The following is a 20950-nucleotide window of genomic DNA, read 5'->3' as shown; positions in this document are numbered from 1 at the left end:
TGGACGTTTTATCTAAATTTAGATCTTTTCGTTGTCAGGATCAGTATGACCATATCTTTCCTTGTCTACTTTTCAGGAATTTCTTGTGACCCTCCTCCTCCTATCAAAAATGGTTGGAGTAGTTATTCTTCTGGTCCCATACCTCTTAACACTGTGATACGGTACACTTGTTCTGGTAACTTCCGCCTCATTGGAGAAAGAGTCATTTTTTGTATAAGTAAAGACCAAGTGAAGGCCATCTGGGATAAAGGTGCTCCTGTATGTGAATATTATAATAAAAATTCTTTTTGCTCCGAGCCCATAGTACCAGGGGGATACAGAGATAAAACATCTAGACCACCATACAGACATGGTGATTCCGTGACATTTACCTGTAATACCAACTTCACCATGAAAGGCAACAAATCTGTTTGGTGCCAGGCAAATAGAACCTGGGGGCCAACACCACTACCCATCTGTGAGAGTGGTAAGTAAAAACCCAACACAATGCTAAGTGGGGAGGCTGGAGCCTTGCATTTCTGTGCAGATCAAGTTTTTATTCTGAAGGAAGAACAGTATGGATATGTGAATGGTGAGGGCGGAAGGAAGGGAAGAGGGTGAAAATTAGGGTTTCTGGCTTGTCCTTAGTTCTGGAGGGATATAAATGTTCATTCAACAACCATCCACAGAGCAAAGAATAAGGGGGAGATGTAACTGTGAACGTACCTAATAACTGAATGGAATAGGTCTCACAAGAATGGGGGCCAATGTTGGTTGGGATGTGGGAATTAGATGGTTTTAAACTGCGTATCTGGGTTACTGTTAAATTGAGAAGAAATGTGGGATCTAATAGCAAGATGTACGCAATGGATTTAAAACGCATCTTTGAATAGCTGTTGGGATAGTCTGGCAGAAATGATTCCCCTTTATCTATGGTCTTTGTGAATTTTTTCTGGAGCGGTCCACTATTATCCAAGTCACCTACTAAGTCATCGCCTTTCAAATCAAATCCCTTTGAAAACAGGGACCACTGTAAGTTCTTAATTTTCTTTTCATTTGGTTTGGTTTATGTCACTGCCAAAACCCAAAGCTGAATTTTAGTTCTACAATTAAACGGACTGGCAATACTTGGCAAAAACTATACCATCAAAATTAGCTATTTTCTTAATAAAGAACAGTATCGACCAACTCTAAATCAGTTGAGTTGAACACACTGTTGACTCATTAGAAAAATATGGGTCTATCTACGCGTAGGTAAGTATGTAATCTTGGAGGTAGGGAAGATCTTAAGATAGTCACAAAATGGGGTGACCATGGAAGACAATGAGGCCTTTAGAAAGATTTGGATAAATCTATACATATAGACAGATTATGAGGCAAAGAAAAGGCATAGAGTAATACATATTAAGTACATACACATACCTGTGTGTAGATATGTATCATATATAGGATCCCCAAAAGCTATGTTACTAATGTCTTTGAGGATCCCCTCGTAAATGATAACATGCTACTCTTGGAGCAGAGAACAGGCTAAGGGTAGGAGGATAGTATGGGTGTAAAGGAACTTCTTTGGGTAACTGAAATTTTTCACAAGGCAAATGTAACACATAAAGTGTAACTAAGAATGAAAACTACAGTACCATTTGTGGTATAAAATACATACACTTAAACCACACCTGCCTGATCTTGAAAAGACTGAGTTGAAAATTAGCGATGACTGTTTACCGTCGACCCCATGTCTTGTGTCTGGATCTCTGTTCTAAGTCAAAGTCTAGGTTGTGAAGGATGTATCACCTTACAGCCTTTTTCCTAATGTGTGCATGTAAAGATTTCCCGCAGGAGTGTCCATCGCTTCCCAAGATCCCCAATGGACATCACACAGGGGAGAGTGTTGGCTCCTTTGCTCCAGGATTGTCTGTGACTTACAGCTGTGAACCTGGTTACTTGCTTGTTGGAGAAAAGACCATTAGGTGTCTGTCTTCAGGAAAGTGGAGCGCTGCTCTTCCCGGGTGTAAAGGTACCTAAATTTGCAACCAATTTTAAGAATTCGGGCTATTCTGTGATTTGCCATGCTTCGCTCACCTTTGGCTTGTTTCCTTAGAGGCACAGTGTGAACCTCCAGGACCGTTTCTCAATGGAGAGATAGAGGCCCCTCCAAGTCTTCGGGTTGGTGTAACTGTGAACTTTTACTGTAATGAAGGGTGAGTGTCGGCAGGGCCTGGGAGATTTAATTCACTCGGCTTATGTGTGCACGGTAGGACCCGTGACACCTGCACAAGGCTCCTCCATGAGGATGCAGGGACAGCCTGGTGTGAGTGAGGCTGTGAGAGAGAATGCTTATAAAAGGAGTTGGTACGTGTCAACTGAGTGCATTTGTCTTGGGTTTTAAGTGGGGGCAGTTGCCCTGTAACGCCAACTGCTTAATAGTCCTGAACGTCCGCCTTCCGTCTCCAGGTATTGGTTACAAGGCCAACCTTCTAGTCGGTGTGTAATTGCTGGACAGCGTGCTTCTTGGACCAGGATGCCAGTGTGCAAAGGTATGTTAGGAAACTGGTTTGCAGCTAGTTCTCTGGTCCTTGACCAGAACACCTCATTCTCAGCTTAACTAAAAGTTTTTGGTTCAGTCATTACTATACAGAATCTCAGAGAGCAAAGATCTCACGTAGACCTCTCGAAGGGATAGGTTCTTCACTGAAGCATCCTTCAGCCACTTCTTTATTCCCTGCTTCCTCAAGTAAAACGGGGTTCCTAGGCTTTTCTTTCTCTGGAAACTGTGGAGACTTGCCAGCCAGGCCAGGCATATAAAGGAGATTGTATATTCAGTAGAAGAAATCAAAGGATCATGCTAATAGATCTAGTCAAGAATAAAGTTCCGAATCATACTTTTAAAATTATACTGCTGTAGGTGTCCTGATTGATACATTACAGATTCAAGTATCACTGTCCCTGAACCTTGGGTGGGACCACGGTTTCAAGCAACATCTGAGGCATTCTTTGTTTGCTGTACAGCTGCAATCTTGTCATTATTTCTGATTTCTCTAGAAATTCTTTGTGGGCCACCTCCTTCTATTCTCAACGGAAGGCATACAGGCAACCCTTCAGGGAACATCCCATATGGAACCATGATCACTTATGCTTGTGACCCAGACCCAGAGAAAGGAGTGAGCTTCATCCTTACTGGGAAGAAAACCATCCATTGTACCGCCAATAGTCAGAAGACTGGAGGAGTCTGGAGTGGCCCTGCCCCACGCTGTGAACTTTCTAGTTCTGCCATTCAGTGTCCACCTCCCCAGATCCCAAGAGGCCACATATCATCTGGATGGAAAGAGCAATATTCCTATAATGACACCGTGGTATTTGCTTGCACATTTGGCTTCACCATGAAGGGCAGCAAGGTGACCCGATGTAATGGCCAAGGTGCATGGGAGCCATCGGTACCGGTCTGTGAAAAGGGTGGGTGTTCCAATACTCAGCAAAGTGCTACTAATTCATCTTTTTGAAGAGTTAGAAGACAGGGTTATAGATTTAAGCAGGGCCTTTTCCAGCTTCTAGTCCCCTCGATTCTACTAAATATAGTGAATATAAATTATATAGGTTTTCTTAACATCATCACCCCACCATTGTTTCATTTTGTGGAAGCATCCTTGGGAGAAAAAACACTGAGGATCACTAAGTTGCCCACTTCTCTAGGGGAAAAAAAATGCTTGTTTGTCTCAGTATTGATTTTTTTTTTAAGAGAAGTCAACAAATCTTGTACCCCATGGATATATCCCATGAAACACATACGAGATCGTTCCTTGAGAAACAAAGAGACAGGAGGGGAGTTGGAGCACCAAATGGAAACTGAACTAAATGCAGAAAAGAAAAAAGATGGAGAACCACTGATTTAAAATTACCCCAAACTGGACTGCACAGATTACTTCTATCCCATATAACTGCCACCAGAGCGGATTGTAGATATTCATGATAATTTCTTTGGCTGTTTCTTTCAGTTGTTTATATAAGAAAATTTTTCTTCTTTTCCTTTAGAGTGCCAAGCCCCTCCTAAAATCCTCAATGGGCAAAAGGAAGATGGACACATGGTCCGCTTTGACCCAGGAACATCCATAAAGTACCACTGTGACCCTGGCTATGTGCTAGTGGGAGAAAAATCCATACGTTGTACCTCTGAGGGGGTGTGGACACCCACCGCCCCCGAATGCAAAGGTGCCAGGCTTTGAATGCAGATGTTTTGTGGTTTTGAGATTGCCTTGAGTTGATTTCTCATCCCGCTCTCTTTTCTTAGTGGCAGAGTGTGAACCTATAGAAAAACAAGTCTTTAAGAGACCCCGGGATCAATTTATTAGGCCAGATGTTAACTCTTCTTGCGATGAAGGGTGAGTGAGGGCGCTCAGCCTGAACCAAGTCTGGCTTATCAGTGCACACTACAAGCTCTGTTGCAAGCATTTATCTCAAAGACCCTTCCCTGTCACACGTTTGCAGAAGGGTTGATTGTGCTGTTGTTCCATGCCTGGAAGCTCTGTCCATGCAATGGGTGGATGGTGTTGATGCTGGCTACATTTTTGTTCCTATTGTTTCTTATCCTAAAAGTGGGGAGTCCGCTTTGAGCCAATAGCTCTTGCTTAGCTTGGTGGGCACCGGATGGCAAAATGACATGACTCTTTGTCTCCAGGTACCGGTTAGGTGGGAGTGTTTATCAGTTGTGTCAAGGTGCGATTCCTTGGTTTATGGAGCGTCGTCTTTGTGAAGGTGAGTAGCAAAAATTACGGAGGACCTCAAACAGGGTAAGATGTATGCGTTTCCCGGGAGATTTCCGCTTGAGGCGCTGTTACGGGAATAAGAATATTAGATTCTATTTGATTCACTTTGTCACCGCTTCTAGTTGTGCAGTCTTGCTGTCTTTCTGCTGTCCCCTCTTTCTACTTCAGAGCATGACCATCAATGTAAACCTATTTAGTTTCTGATTCTCTTTTGTGATTGAGGAGTATAAGAGTAATAACGACAGTGAGTATATGAGCCACCATCCTTGATAGAGGGAACACTGGAGTTTAGTGGGGAGAAAGGGGAATCGTGTGGGATTTGAACCCAGATTCTGCTGCTATTGCTTGATTGGACCTTGGGCAATTTATGTAACTTCTCGGAAATCCTAGACTCTTACCTGTGAAGTTAACCTAAGACTGCAGACTTCCACATTATTAGAATTAAGTGGTACTATTCCTATTTAGTAGCTAAGAAAATTGCCTGTCAAAATAGGTGCTCAATCGACAGTCTTTCTTGCGTAACCTATCATATCACATGAGCACAAAGATGATACTCAAAAAAGCTTAATTCTACTCCCCTGTGCCTTTTATTCACCTATTAGTGATTTAAAAAAAAAAACAATGATTTAAAAAAATTTTTTTAATGTTTATTTTTTGAGAGAGAGACCAAGTGTAAGCTGGGGAGGGGCAGAGAGAGAGGGAGACGCAGAATCCGAAGCAGGCTCCAGACTCCGGGCTGTCCGCACAGAGCCCAACACGGGGGGCTTATTTTCTACTGGACTTTACTGCCTCACAACATGATATTGATGTACATGCTCACTTTAAACAAAGATTTCCGTTACAAAGATCTTTGCTATGATATCTGTTTAAATCACATTTTACATACATAATGAGCTTTGATGTAACTTCTACCATCAAAACTCATCCATATCCTCCAGGAAACCTGATAACAAGAGGTCTGTAACCAGCTTCCCTTCTCTTCTTTTGTGTCTAATACTGGAACAGAATTCTACAGTAAATTCTTCTTTCTCCAGAAATCACCTGCCCGCCCCCTCCTGTGATCTACAATGGGAAACACACCAGGAGTTCCTCCGAAAATGTTCCATATGGCACCGCAGTCACCTACACATGCAACCCTGGGCCAGAGAGCGGAGTGGAATTCATCCTCGTTGGAGAGAGCACCATCCGTTGTATAAGCAATGACCAAGAGAGGGGCATCTGGAATGGCCCTGCCCCTGTCTGTAAACTTTCCCTCCCTGCTGTTCAGTGTCCACCTGCCCACGTGGCAAACGGATACAAGATATCTGGCAAGGAAGCCCCATATTTCTACAATGACAGTGTGACATTCAAGTGTAATAAGGGATTTACTCTGAAGGGCAGCAGTCAGATTCGCTGCAAAGCCAATAACACCTGGGATCCTGAAATACCAGTCTGTGAAAAAGGTAACGACCCAATGAGGTATTTATTTATTTATTCTTATTATCTCCAACCCAAAACTAGAGTCACGGAAAAAGGCAAGCACGCACACGTTACTATCCCATCTCTCCCATTCTGTGACGGAATGTTCTATGTGGTTTTATATATTCTTCATGTGAATGCCCCCATGGATCTGTGATGTATTCAGGGTAGGTAATGAGAGGACCTTTTTATGGTTTCCAAGTTTTTAGTTAAATTCCAGTTAGTTAATATACAGTGTAATATTAATTTCAGATGTAGAATTTGGTGATACAACATCAGCTGCTCATCACAAGTGTCCTCCTTAGTCCCTGTCACCTATTTAACCCACCCCCCAACCACCTTCCCTCTGGCAACCATCAGTTTGTTCTCTGTAGCTAAGCATCTGTTTCCCGACCTTTTTAAAGGTGCCTAGTTCCTGCAAAAGAGCAGAAAACCTTCAGTAATGAATTAGCACTTCATGGTCTTTGGCTTAAGTTTCAGATTGTCTGCTGTCGAACGATGTATACTTAATGTTCTCACGTATAAATTCCTTTTTTGTTGTTGTTGTTGGTATTTATGTGGGGAGTTTTCTCTTCAGGCTGCCCGCCACCTTTTGGGCTCCAGCATGGTCGGCATACAGGTGGAAATAGGGTCCTTTTTGTCTCTGGGATGACTGTAGACTACACCTGTGACCCTGGCTACTTGCTGGTGGGAAACAAATCCATTCACTGTATGCCTTCGGGAAATTGGAGTCCTTCTGCCCCTCGGTGTGAAGGTACTTTCAGTTCCAGAGTTGTCCTTCTCTGTGATATCAGGCATGTATAAGTAACTCAAACTTTGCTCGTCCAGAAGCACCGTGTCAACCTGTGAGAGAAGATCTTCGAGAGCCTTCTGTTCACTCACACGTAGTACTGGTTAATACGTCCTGTCAAGAGGGGTGAGTAGAAGAGGGTCCACTCTTGGGAAGGGTCTCCACTAATTTTATGCATTAATCCTATCCTCAACCTGTCTTGGTGACTCCATTTAGAAGTCCCTCATTGTTGCACTCACAGGGAACATGAGGTTCTAAAGGTCTAACATCTAGGGCTTTTCAGTCCTTTCTTGACATGGAAATAACTGTGCTGTGAAAAACTCAGTTTAAAGTAGCTTTTGTGCTTGGAGGGCCGAGAGTTTTAGCTCCTGTCCCCCCGAAGTTCTTATTTAGAAATGCCCCTGCATCTGTGATTTGAGGAAGAGAGGCGGCAGAGATGTGCTATCAGGAAGAGGAAATGCATTACAGTCTCTCTCTAGGTACCGACTGACTGGACATGCCTATCAGAAGTGTCAAGATGCTGAGAATAGGGTTTGGTTCCAAAAGATTCCACTTTGTAAACGTAAGTCAGAAGAAAAAGTTGTTGGAGGGGCAGTAGGGGGTTAGAGAGGGCAGGCCACTGAGGAGCTAGCCTATAACTACCTCAGTGGTCTGTGTGTTCAGTCTCCGTGTACATAAGATAAGGCAAATCTTTCCGTGTTTGATGGGCACTGACACTGGGAAATGAAGTTGTCAAGTAGGAACTGAGTATTTGCCGTATATCTGCTCAAGATTTAAGAAAATATATATATGGCCTAAGTTTCTAGTTCATGGTAGCATAGCCGCATTTATTCCTTTCTGAAGACTTCACTGTGTTTCCTGAATATTTTTTGAATGAGTATGATGTATTAGTCGCATAGAGAATTTAATAAAGCTGTTTTTTAAATTTTTTAATATTTATTTATTTTTGAGAGAGAGAGAGAGCATGAGAGGCAGAAGGGCAGAGAGAGAAGGAGACACAGAATCCGAAGCAGGCTCCAGGCTCTGAGCTGTCAGCACAGAGCCTGACGCGGGGCTCGAACTCACAGAGTGCAAGATCATGACCTGAGCCGAAGTCAGAGGCTCAACTGACTGAGCCACCCGGGTGCCCCAATAAAGCTGTTTTTAAATATTTAAATTTTTTTTAACATTTATTCATTTTTGAGAGTGAGAGAGAGAGAGAAACAGAGCATGAGTGGGGGAGGGCAGAGAGCGTGGGAGACACAGAATCCAAAGCAGGCCCCAGTCCCTGAGCTGTCAGCACAGAGCCTGACGTGGGGCTCGAACTCACAGACCGGGAGATCATGACCTGAGCCGAAGTCGGACGCCTAACCGACTGAGCCACCCAGGCACCCCTAATAAAGCTGTTTTCAAGAAAGTATAACCCGGGTCCTAAAATCTAAGTTATTTTATCGCTCTGTGTAATACCTACAGTTGCCTAGTTTCATTCGTGCCTGAATGAAGACTGTCCAACTGAAGTAGAATTTCCTAACTCTCTTCTACAGCTGTTCACTGCCCGCCTCCACCAGTGATTGACCACGGAAGGCCCAGGGGTGTGATGGCAGAACACTTCCTATATGGAAATGAAGTCTCTTATGAATGTGACCAGGGATTCTCCCTTCTGGGAGAGAAAAATATACGATGCATCAGTGATTCTAAAGGACATGGATCTTGGAGTGGACCTACCCCCCAGTGCTTCAAATCTCCTCCTGTGACCCATTGCCCTAACCCAGAAGTCAAACATGGATATAAGCTAAACAAAACTCGTTCTTCATATGCCCACAATGACATAGTATATGTCGCCTGTAATCCCGGCTTCATCATGAATGGCAGTAACTTGATTAGGTGTCATACCAACAACCAGTGGGTGCCAGGTGTACCAACTTGTATCAAAATGGGTAAGATATTTTAAGGAATTAAGTATGGGATGGTGCAGAGAATAAAGGAAAGAGCTTTGAATCTCCACTGGCCATTTGAACTGCAGAAAAGCATGTAAAAGCAAAGACAGCGCCTTGTCTTGTCTTTTCATCTGATTCTTTTTTCCCCCTTTTATTTTTTTTTAATTTTTTTAACGTTTATTTATTTTTGAGACAGAGAGAGACAGAGCATGAACAGGGGAGGGGCAGAGAAAGAGGGAGACACGGAATCGGAAACAGGCTCCAGGCTCTGAGCCATCAGCCCAGAGCCCGACGCGGGGCTCGAACTCACGGACCGTGAGATCGTGACCTGGCTGAAGTCGGACGCTTAACCGACTGAGCCACCCAGGTGCCCCTTTTTCCCCTTTTCTAAGTGCGTTGAGCAAAAGTACACGAGAGGATAATGGTTACCTCCCAAACTGATGGAGTCTCTGAAATCTATTCTTTTTACTAATTTATAATTTAAAAAAATACACATATCTTTGGGAGGGGAAATGTCTGATGATAATACTGCTTGATGATTTGATATATAAAACTGTGATAGCAGCCAGAAAGAGAACTTTGTTTTTCTCAAGAGGAATGCTGGCCTTCAAACCCATTGAATTGTCTTTCTTTTTTTAGTTATTGTGTGGCAGTTTTGCTCCTGTCAGAAACTACCTACCACCGAGCCTGCCAATTGGTGCCCTAAGAACCGAACCCAGCTCACCAGAACTGTTTTCTTTGGCTGAAATATGGTGCTTTGCTTTCCTGCAAGGCTCCAGTAGCTTGAATTGGGTAGCAATGGCCGCCATTTTTAGGACAGATGCTCTTGGGTTCATGATATATAGCGGCTTCCCTTCCTGGTTCCAGTAGGCATTTGAGTGTGAGACCATTAAACTACAGCCTCTCTGCTATTTAAAGGGAAAAGAAAAGAACACTGTTAGCTGATAGATTACAACTGTGGGCTACAACAATTGATTTTTCATTATTTCACTTCTGACATCTTTAGGTCACGTATGAGAGATGTAGAAAATGCACATTTCCATCCATTGCTGCTTGGCTTGGGTGGGATGAGTATTTCTGGGTACCAATTCATTGGCTTGTTTCCTACCTTCTTTCAGTATCACTGTCACTCACGGAGAGCGTTGGCTATATGTTCCTCTGTGCTAAATTAACGATCCTTTTTTTTCTTGGTGTCCAAGCTTTCTTAGGATGTCAGCCTCCACTCGATATACCCAATGGGAATCACACTGGTGGAGATATGGCTCGATTTTCTCCCGGAATGTCAATCCTGTACAGCTGTGACCAAGGCTACCTGCTGGTGGGAGAGGCATTCCTCCTTTGCACACATGAGGGAACCTGGAGCCAACCTGCCCCTTATTGTAAAGGTGCGGTGTCTATTATTTTCTTATTTGTCAATTAAATTTCTCCCACGTAGATAGATTCAGTTCGGTGCTTTCAACGTAAAATAGACAAATGCGTTAATTGGATCATTTAATACAATGCATTTGATTGGACTGATTTAATTGGATTAATCCACTAATTAACCACAAAATAAGAAAAAATGACTTAAGGAATGGCTTGTCTGATGAGTGATCGCTTATGTAGTCCTTTAAGTACAGAAAACTGAAGTACTTACACAACTTATATAACTAAATACAGGTTGAATTTATACTACAGTTGTAGTTATGGAAGTGTGCATTCGACAAAATGCTGATACAACGCACAATGACCTTGTCAGTATATTTCCTATCAGTGGTGGTGGCATTATGGGTCTATTTTTTTAATAAAAGTTTCAGGATTTCACTTTCATTAGCATAAACAACACATGTGAAATACACAGTGAGTTAATATCCAATACTTGTCAAGCACTTTTTACTAAATACCAGAAACCATGCACACCATTTTGCATGCATTATTTCATTAATCCTCCTGAGAACAATATGAAGTTGGTGCCACTATTATTTCTGTATGGCAGGTGAGGTCTTGGTAGAATGAGAGATTTGTAACCTACCTGAAGTCGCACAGCTGGGAAGTCTAGGAGTCATGATTCAAATCCCAAATCTCCCACTATCACTCCCTACACAGCAAGTTGAAAGAAGAAATGAGGGAACATGTTCCTGTAAGGAGAATTCTAGGTAACAGTGAAGCAGATGAGACAGTCATTCAGAATTCTTAATATTACCCATTCAGCCCTCACCATTTCTCTGGGAAGCCATCAAAACAATCCAACACTATCCGTTTAGAAACTAAAGCACAAAGAAGGAAAATAATCTGGCTTCAATTGCCTAGAGGTAATCGAGATGGATTGTTGACACGAAAAGACTGCCTAAGATATCCTTTTGTGTTATCACAGTGAGGCTTTACTTAGAATGATCTACTTCCTTGAGAAAAGGCTAAACTATGACCCAGCTTCCATTAGCTTTCTTCCATTTCAGAGGTGAACTGTAGCTCCCCAGAGTATATTAATGGAATCCAGAGGGGGCTGGAGCCTGGGAAAATGTATCAGTATGGAGCTATTGTCACTTTGGAGTGTGAGGAGGGGTATACCCTGGAAGGCAGTCCCCAGAGCCAGTGCCAGGATGATCACCGGTGGAACCCGCCCCTGGCTGTTTGCAAATCGCCAGGTAAGTACCAAGGGCTCTATTGCAGCTCGTGTACTTGCCTCACTGGAGAGAAGAGAGCAAGGGCTATGCCTCAGCATTAAGTTCTAGGTTTTAACTTGACATGGGTCTGTGACCAGCACTACACTGATGGAAGAGTTTGAAGTTAGTAGTCGATTCTACAAAAAGCAAAACTCTCTGAGGATGGAGGAAATAAAGAAAGGAAATAAAGGGAGAGGAATACTAACTTATAAGGTGCAAGACTAACAACCTTACGTTTTGAAAGGAGTCACTACTGAGCTTTCCTTTGCTGAATCTTGTTTTATAACCACTTACCGATTGGACAACGGTGAACATTGTTGTTATGCCAACTAAGGGCGTTCGTTCACCTGTTACAAACTATATGGTTCACCTCTGACAACTCTCTACGGTGAACAACCTGTTAGAATTAATGATAAATATCAACAGCTAATATCTGCATTGTAACCTAAGAAGTCTCTGATTATGAAATTGACTATGTTGGTTTTTTCGTTCAGGAACTACCCCGACTTAAAGTGAATTTTTTTTTTTTTTTAAAGTCCAGTGAGTTGTCACATAAAAAATGAAGTGTGATTATAATCCAGGGTCCCATCACATCTTTTTTAAGTGGATTTTGAGAGAGTGGAGCTGAATGTTAACTTTGGGGACATGACCATGGGACTTTGGGCTGCACTGAAGCATGCAATTAGACTAATATTTTCATGGTTCTGTATTCATTCTCTTTAGCCTCACTTGCTCCTCTTCTTTCTGGTAAGTTTTCTTAAATATTTGAATTAAATCTCTAATGATTTTTTTAAGTTTATGTATTTATTTTGAGAGAGCCAGAGCATGTGGGAGGGGCAGAGAGGAAGTGGGAGAGAGAGAATCCCAAGCAGGCTCTGCACTGTCAGTACAGCGACCGATGTGGAGCTCAGACCCATGAACCATGAGATCATGACCTGAGCCGAAAGCAAGAGTCAGACGCTTACCCGACTGAGCCACCCAGGCGCCCCTCTAATGTTTTATAAAAAATATGTAAGTCGTGCCTGGGTGGCGTCCCACTTTGGCTCAGGTTATGATCTCGCGGTTCGTGAGTTCGAGCCCTGTGCTGGGCTCTGTGCTGACAGCTTGGAGGCTGGAGCCTGCTTCAGATTCTCCCTCTCTCTCTGCCCCTCCCCTGTTTGTGCTCGCTTTCTCTCTCTCTCTCAAAAATGAATAAACATTTTTTTAAAAATATGAGTGTATTTTGAGGCCCTATATCCTGCCTGTTATTTTTTTTTTTCACTTTAAGTCCTAGGAAATTATCCTTTTTGCTGTTTTAAGGCTCTATTAATGTGTCCTCCATATTACACACTGACACTTTTGCATCGAGTTGAATAAATGGTTTAAACAGCCAGCAATTCCAAGTTTTTAACCTGAAATTGTAGTTTATATTAACTTCTGGTCATTTGCATGATTCAGTACTATCAAATAGGTTGGCTTATTCTGCAGCGGCCAAATATATTTCACAGCTGAGTTATGCTGTTTGGCCAAGTCGGGGGACCCCGGTGTCCTGAGCTCCTCATATCATCCCAGTAACGAGAATATTGCTAATAAAACTGAAAGGAGACACAAACGTGACTGGAGCCCTGTGGTCACATGCTCAGTGCTTTAGATTAAATGTGGGCTGGACTGAATCAAAAAAAACCCCACTTAATCCCAAGTATGATTATTTAGGAATTCGGTATTTATATGGCTGAGAAAGGATAGGTATAAAATCACATAACATTCCCCCCACACACTAGGAATAGCCCTGCAATGACTTCAAAACAATACAGGTCACACTTTTCTGGCATTTGATACTTGCTGTTTTGTTTTCTAGGTCTTTCTGCAGGCTCAGTACTTCTTATATTCTTGATTGGTGTCACCTTATGCACGATATTAAAACACAGAGAACGGTAAGTTCATTGCACGCTTGACCAAAAGGCACAAAAGGTTTTGGCTTCTTGCCTGAAACTAAATTCAGAAGCGCAAGTTATATGCCATGAATATTGTAGTGTGATCACTGGAGTAAGGGATCTTGTGTGGGTCCCTTGTCCTCTCAAGGGCTCTTGAGAGGAAGCCCTCTCTGTAAGAACTTAAAAAAAATCATCAAACACTTACTTTATTTGAATGATGTTTATTCAGGTGATATATTATTTAAAAAATCTAGAAAATTAAAATTTGAAAAATCGCAGTGGTAACAACTGCAGATATTTTGGTATATTCCTATCTGATCTTTCTCTTACTTTCTTTCTCTTTTTCTCTCTTTAACTGAAATTTTGGCATGATAGTCTCCCACCTAAATTTTTAAAATTTGGCCTTTATCTTTTGTATCGTATGTTTTCTTTTTAGTTACTTAACAGCAGATTGTTCTATGTATTTCTGTATTGTAGAAATTTTAGGTTGCTTCCACATTTACTTTGATAATAAATAAAGATACAACAAACCCCTTTGAATAAAACTTTTTTGAATAAAACCTTTCCCCCATCTACTTATTTCTGTGGCACAGATGTCTAGAATTACTAAGAGTATGAACATCTAAGGTGCTTAATAAATACTGCCCAATGACTTTCCAAAAAATTTGCTCTAACTTGACCAAACATTGAATAATTAATGTATTTTGGATGTGTTGTGTTTCTGGACTTTTTTTTCCTGCTGTATTGACTTATCTGTTCTTCTATCACAAATCACTTTGTGTTTAATTAGTATAGTTTTATACTGTTCTAATATACGGCAGGGCAAGAATTCCCTTGCTATAATTTTTACTATTTTCTTTTCTATTGTCTTCTGTTTATTCTTACCAGCCGACTTTTAGATCATTTGCCATTTCCAAAAACAACATATGTTGTGATTACACTTAAGTCTATAGATTAGTGGGTGGGAAATTGGCATCTTTTTCTGTAATGTGTTCCTCTTCAGAAGCATCGTAGGCCTTTCTATTCGTTCAAGTGATCTTTTCTTCCGCTTGGTTGTTGTTTTCATGACTACTTTTAAATATATTACTAGGTTTTCTGTGTTTTGTTATATTATGTTTTATTATCCAGAGATTAGATCTAGTTTTATTTTTAACTTATTAAAGTTTTAAAATATTTTAATCTATAATGTAATATTGACTGCCATAGTAGGTTATGTGCTATTTGGTGGGTGCACAAAGCAAATGGTCAAGTCACAGAGAATGTGTAGCAGAAAAGAAAATTCCATGGTGAACAAAATGTTTCAAAAGCGCCTCAAGAAACTGTAGACCAGGAGAGAAAGGCTTTCCTGGAAAGAGTAAGCGAGCAGTTTGAGTGAAAACCCAGAGGCTTGTCATTCCATCATGTGTTATGAGAACTACGCAAGCAATCTGACACAACTGGGACATGGTGACTGAAGGAAAAGGCAGCATAGATTTAGGTGGAGAGATGGTGTAAAAGACCCCTCTAACCCATAAATCTTGTATCAAAATATTCTGATAAGCGCAAAGGATACCTTTTTAGCAAATGAGACCATCAGATGTCAGCCTAGGGATGGTCTGTGTGCATAGGTTCTTGAATCTCTGTATGTGCCAGTGTTAGAGAAGATAATCAGGTGAAGCCTTACCACGTCTCAGGTAACCTCTAGTGTGTGTGTGGGGGGGGGGTGACCACGTCATGTCACCCCAAACATGTCACCCATAAACTCCAGCAACATTACTTTCACATGCTAAGTCACTTGGATCTATCAGGGCTGACGCACTGTTCACCGTTGTAAAATGCCTGATGGAGGCATTAGACGTGACGGGGTTACGCTGAACCTCTGTAACGATGACATCTATGAACCTGAGTGCTTTGTTCTGAGCCCGGCGGGGCCTGAGCACCGCAGGTCCTACAAGGATCTACAACTGTGATATACTTTAGCCTGTATAGTGTTTACCAGAATACGGACCATATAGCCCTCATTTTGTCAATGACTTCAGGAAATAAAAAGGGTGTTCTGTGACCAAATAACATGCGTTATTTTTCTCATGAAGATTCACAACGACCATGAGAATATTTAAAGCCCTACAACGAAGAAGCCTGTTTCATTTTATTTTCAAACCGGACTTCCCCAAATTAATTGGACTGGAGAACTCTTTCTCAACTAATGCTTGAGCATGCCATGAAACTAATGTTCCATTGAACAGTCACTGGGAAATCTAGAGAGGTGGGCAGTAGCTAGATCACCAAAAGCCTTGCATACCATGACAGAGGAGTTGGTGGGTATCCCGTCAGATCTTGAGCAAGGTAATAATATGTTCAGATACGCATTTTCAAAAGAAGGGCAGGATTGGGCTTCCAACCAAAGCAGCCGTGGTGGGGATCGGGAGGATGGAATAGATAGAAGAGGTATCGTCACTATTTAGAAGAGAGGATTTCTGGGACTTAGTGACTTGCCAAATGCGGGCAGAAGGGAGAGAAAAAGAATGACTCACGTGGAGTGGATCCAGTGGTTCACCAAAAGAGGAGAGGGGCAGTTTTGTGGAGAAAGGGGAGTTCACTTTGGGGGCACTCACGATGCAGGACGCAAGAGAGGGACTTGGACTCCGGCAGGTGACATTTAGATCACATTTGAAGCCTTGAGACCAAAAAGAACATAAAAGGTAAGAATAGGGATGAAAACGGACCTCAGAAGGACAGTAATGCTTAAAAGGGAGGAGAAGAAGGGACAGTCAGAAGACGGAAGGAGTAGTCTCACAGAATCAAGGGAGAAAAGGGTCTCAAAAAAGAAAAATAGGGATGTCAGTCACATGGCTTTCCTCACAGGAAGTTCAAAGATAATTTTAGCCAAGAGTAATTAGAAGTTTAAATAAATAGAAAATGTGGTCTCTATCACTTTCCTTCATACCACTAATTTTGTTATCAGAGAGTCACATGTGTAGGAAAATTGGCAAACTTTAGGAATGCCTATAAGCTCAAATAATTTATAATGTTCCAGGCAGATTATTTAGTTTATGAATGGGACTATATCATGTACTATACTGAAGCACCTCCATTGATATAAACCAAACCTATATATTAAACTCCATTCCTAAGCATCACTCGTTTTATTTCCAATTTGTAACTGACTTCAATTTATTTTCTGATAGTTGATCTAGACGTTTGAGCTGCCTTAAATACTTTCTGTAAACGAGATAAATAATCGGGCACTTAGAAATTTTGCCTAAGTAACAAAACTAAATATTTTCTAAAATGTTTATTTTGAGAGAAAGAGTTTGCGCAAGGGTAAGGGGCGGAGAAAGAAAAAATCCCAAGCCGGCCCCACGTTGTCAGCTGTCAGCGCAGAGCCCAAGGCGGAGCTCGATCAAACTGTGAGATCTTGACCTGAGCCGAAATCAAGAGTCAGATGCTCAACTGACTGAGCCCCCCAGGCGCCGCGAAATTAAATATTTTTTAAAGCCACCCAAACATTTGAGAGAGACCACTCTTCTTCTCTAGACATCTAAGATCTTTTAATGAAACCTAAATCTCACATAGACCTAAAAATTACCATTGTATAATATTCTTGACGCCTCTATCTATAAGCTGACGTCTTAAATATGGTAGTAAGTGACATGCTCTGAGTAACCTTAGCAGAAATCATTCTTTGGTAATTCTGTAATACTTTATTTCAGAGTGCTACCTGATAATGTGATCACATTTTCATGTCTCTTGCTAATTTTGGCCAAGGGGTTTTAGGAGCACAGTGAAGTGTGTGGGCTTTCAAAGTGTAAAAGTAAAAATGTCCTCTTAAAAATTATCTCAAGCTTTTAGTGCTGTAAGACTACAGAAGGATTCGGAATTTAACATCAAATATGAAAACTTTCCTTTCAGTTAGACTGGAAGACTGTGTCCCACAAAGGTAAATTTATGGTCATGTCCTAAAATTAAAGCTTCTTTTTTTAATTTATTTTTTCAAACTGAGGATCATAGTTCTAAGTTATTGAGGGTCCTCGATCCGAGGGAAGGCAACCTTGTACCAACTTTTGATTTGGACACTTAGCATCCTAGCAAGTTATTTATTTTTAAGGGCCTTTCCAAATAATAGGGGTTATAGTGATCATCTCATATGATACTTAGGACATCAAAATGAACCCATTCATGAAAAGTACTTATCACGTGATGGGAATTACAGAAAACAAACAACTATGACATGTTTATAGTAATCATGGCCAATGAGTAAAGAGTTTACTTTTTTCTTCCTTTTTCCATTTAGGAATTATTATACAAACAAAAGCCCTATAGAAGGAGATCTTCATTTAGAAACACAAGAAGTCTATTCTATTGATCCATACAACCCGGCAAGCTAATCAGAAGACAAACTGGTATCTAATGAAATTGAAATATTTTTATTCACCCATCCATCAAAATGCCTTCAGTTTGTATTTGTCAATAAGTATAGTACTAAATGAGTATGGTTGTATTGCACAAGTCTTCAGCAATCATGCCCAGAAATTGTTAACTTACCTACTTCGTATTGCCAAACTAATGTCATGGGTTCTTTTCAGTTCATTCATCCATTCAACAAATACTAAATACATAGTATGACAATTAAGGGAAGAGAAAAGGTCCACATGCCGGACCTTGAGTCCTTCCACATCCAGAGTCATGGAGTATGAGAGGGAACCTCGGTATTATTTTGAGATAATACTCACTTTTCATGCCTTGTCTCAGTCCCCGCTACAACAGTGAAAAGGATTATCTCCAAATAATACCCAGGTGAGCATACACTATCCAAGGTGAGAGACGCAAAGCTGAACTATTGGCTAGGGTCTCAGGATCAGTAATGGGCAGAGGCTGAATTCAAACTCAAATCTACATTCAAATTGCTTTCTCTTACATAATCTATAAAATACAAAAATAAACCCCTTTGCCCGCTTGGAACTTATTTACAACAAAAAATAGACAAAACAATAGAACAAAAAATAGAAAACAATAGAATATAGAATAGAAAACAGAAATAGGAATATAGAAATAGAAATAGAAAACAATAGAACAAAATAAAAAACAATAGAACAAAAAATACACATCGACTTATCATAGTGTGAGAGTACCTTAAACAAGATACAGAAAAACTGGTATGGTAGCTAAGAAAGCCAAGATTACCTACTGCTGGTGAACCATGGAAAGAGGAAAGAGAACAGCGGAGACCAGGCCAGAGTGATACCTAAATCCAAACCGCTAGGGGTCCCAAGTAAAACTAGTTTATAAATAATTTGTTGAATGAATGCATGAATGAGAAAGAATGATACCATTGCTTGGATTTCTATCTCATTACTTATTACTTATCAACATAAAATTTAATTATTATTTGCTTCAGATCCTGTTTCTGAAGAAGGGATCTCTTGATAGAAAGTGTCTTCTAAGAGGCTTGATGCTCTATCGGTTATAGCACAGTTGGGGGAGAGAGAGAATGTTAACGTTCTCATTATGTAAATTTTGAGTCACATCACTGCTCTTCCTGCTGCCCCCTGAACAGAAATTCTCTATTGCAGTGTGCCTTGTTTGGATCCTACTGAACATCAGTTGGGACGAAACGATTTTAATATCAGCCAGTCTATGAGTATGGTCTCAACATCAGTGAAATGACTTCATAAGCTATGATTTCCCATATGCACTTTCTCTCAAGCAGAACAAAGAAAGTTTGCTTGATAATAAAGATGAGATCCCAGTCTCACCGCCACACTCTCTTCAAGGACTTTTTGACGCCTCCCCTGTGATGTGCCTGGAGCCTGGCTATGGCTACAAACAACAGAACTCCATAAGTGTCACCATTTTAATTAAGGAAGGTGCTAAAAGGCGCTGCCCTCCTATCTCGACCCTTCTTTTGTAATCAGCATACTTACTGTCACCATATATTTTTGGTTCTAGAGTGGTTTTAACTATTTAAGCAAAGGAGAGAGGATTTCATGCAGTTATGATGGGCATTCTTCTGTTGGGAAGTCTAATTTTATTTTAATAGTAGCATCTTGCTCTCATATGGTTAAACATTTCACCTGTATTTCCGCTTGTTTTGAGGGTTGTTGTTCTTTTTCCACAGTGTATACTTTGCCTTTCCATAATCACTCAGTAATTCCAATTTGCACATTTTTTTTTTCATTATAGGAGTCAAGTTTTCACTGTAAGGTTTTGGTGTACAATTCAGGCTTTGGATATTTCCTTGGCAGTTTTGTCAAAGCTCTGTGTCCTTTAATAATGTGTACAGTGGTTACTCAAATAAATTTTATCTTTTAACAAAAACATTTGCCTTACAGGATTTTTTTTTCCTTAGAGTCAATGAACTCTTAGAGTTTTTGTTTTTCGTTTTTTGTTTTTAATTTTAATTGCAGTTAGTTAAGGTTTCTAGAGTTCCTGATCTAACATTTATACATTCTGGATCTTCCCACTTTGTTGTTTTAGCCGACTTGCAACCCACAAACTCCATTCCCTCATCCTCAAGATATTCTCTATTCGTCCAGACAACGCCTTTCCCTAGCCCCCTGCCACCACACTCGAAATCCAGCTGACAATTTTCCTTGTTCTAGCATTTATACTATTGACAAAATAAAACCTTGCTCCGTGGCTACCACAAATTTCTCTTGCCATCCTCTCCTAGACTATGTATTCTGTTTGGCATCTTTTTTGTTTTTGTTTTAAAATATACATAACATAAAATTTAGAATCTTAACCATTTTCCAATGTCCAGTTCATAAATGTTTGCATATTCATTATTGTGCAACAGATTTCTAGACCTTTCTCATCTTAGAACATTGAAATGCTCTATCCATTAAACAATAACTCTACATTCCCCTCTTCCTCCAGCCCTCAGAAACCACTACTCTACCTTCTGTTCCTATGAATTTGACTACTTTAGATACCTCCTATATGTGGAATCCTACCATGTTTGTCTGATTTATTTCACTCAGCATAACGTCAACTTTTCTCCATGGGTAGCATGTGTCAGAATCTCCTTCCTTTTTCAGACTGAATGATATTTCATTGCTTGTATATATCACATTTAGTTCATTCATCTGTCAGTGGACATTTGGGCTGTTTTCATGACTACCGTACATAATGCTACTATGAACATGCGTGTGCAAATAGCTCTTCAATTCAATTCATTGCTTTCAATTCAATTCAATTCAATTCAATTCATTGCTTTCAATTCAATTCAATTCAATTCATTGCTTTCAATTCAATTCAATTCATTGCTTTCAATTCGTTAGACACATACCCAAAACTGGGATGCTGTTCAGCATCTTTTATTCAGTCATAATCAGTACTATTTTCATTCCTCCAAATTATCCGTCCATGCACCTCAAGCTATCTATTCTACCTTTGTCTCTATTCTCCTTCTCTTAGGAGCTGATGAAAGCATCACAGGGTAACTGGGTCAACCTCCTCTCCCTCCACCTCTGTCACTTCACCCAAATACTTGTGTCCGGCTTGTACAGCT

The 20950-nt window shown here is 40.7% G+C and overlaps 1 protein-coding gene across 9 annotated transcripts in view; it reads left to right on the top strand.

The window, feature by feature from the left end:
- The window catches only part of CR2 (complement C3d receptor 2), a 34647-nt gene extending 14892 nt beyond the window's left edge, over nt 1-19755 (top strand). For 6 of the 9 annotated variants that reach the window (XM_030301878.1, XM_030301874.1, XM_030301869.1 and 3 more), the window contains 19 exons: nt 77-466; nt 1808-1996; nt 2081-2180; nt 2434-2516; nt 3022-3432; nt 4009-4185; nt 4265-4355; nt 4652-4728; nt 5774-6181; nt 6775-6951; nt 7026-7113; nt 7467-7549; nt 8511-8903; nt 10103-10288; nt 11339-11527; nt 12269-12292; nt 13383-13458; nt 17732-17840; nt 19011-19755. In XM_030301878.1, the coding sequence (XP_030157738.1) occupies nt 77-466; nt 1808-1996; nt 2081-2180; nt 2434-2516; nt 3022-3432; nt 4009-4185; nt 4265-4355; nt 4652-4728; nt 5774-6181; nt 6775-6951; nt 7026-7113; nt 7467-7549; nt 8511-8903; nt 10103-10288; nt 11339-11527; nt 12269-12292; nt 13383-13458; nt 17732-17825 (3236 nt within the window). In that variant the 3' untranslated portion in view covers nt 17826-17840; nt 19011-19755. The other 3 variants (XM_030301870.1, XM_030301871.1, XM_030301872.1) reach the window with 3 other exon arrangements.
- Nucleotides 19756-20950: the final 1195 nt, after the last annotated feature.

This window comes from Lynx canadensis, chromosome F1 (genome assembly GCF_007474595.2).
Source record: "Lynx canadensis isolate LIC74 chromosome F1, mLynCan4.pri.v2, whole genome shotgun sequence".
NCBI lineage: Eukaryota > Metazoa > Chordata > Mammalia > Carnivora > Felidae > Lynx > Lynx canadensis.
The sequence above is the reverse complement of the archived record's forward strand: the minus strand, read 5'-3'. Positions and strand labels throughout refer to the sequence as shown.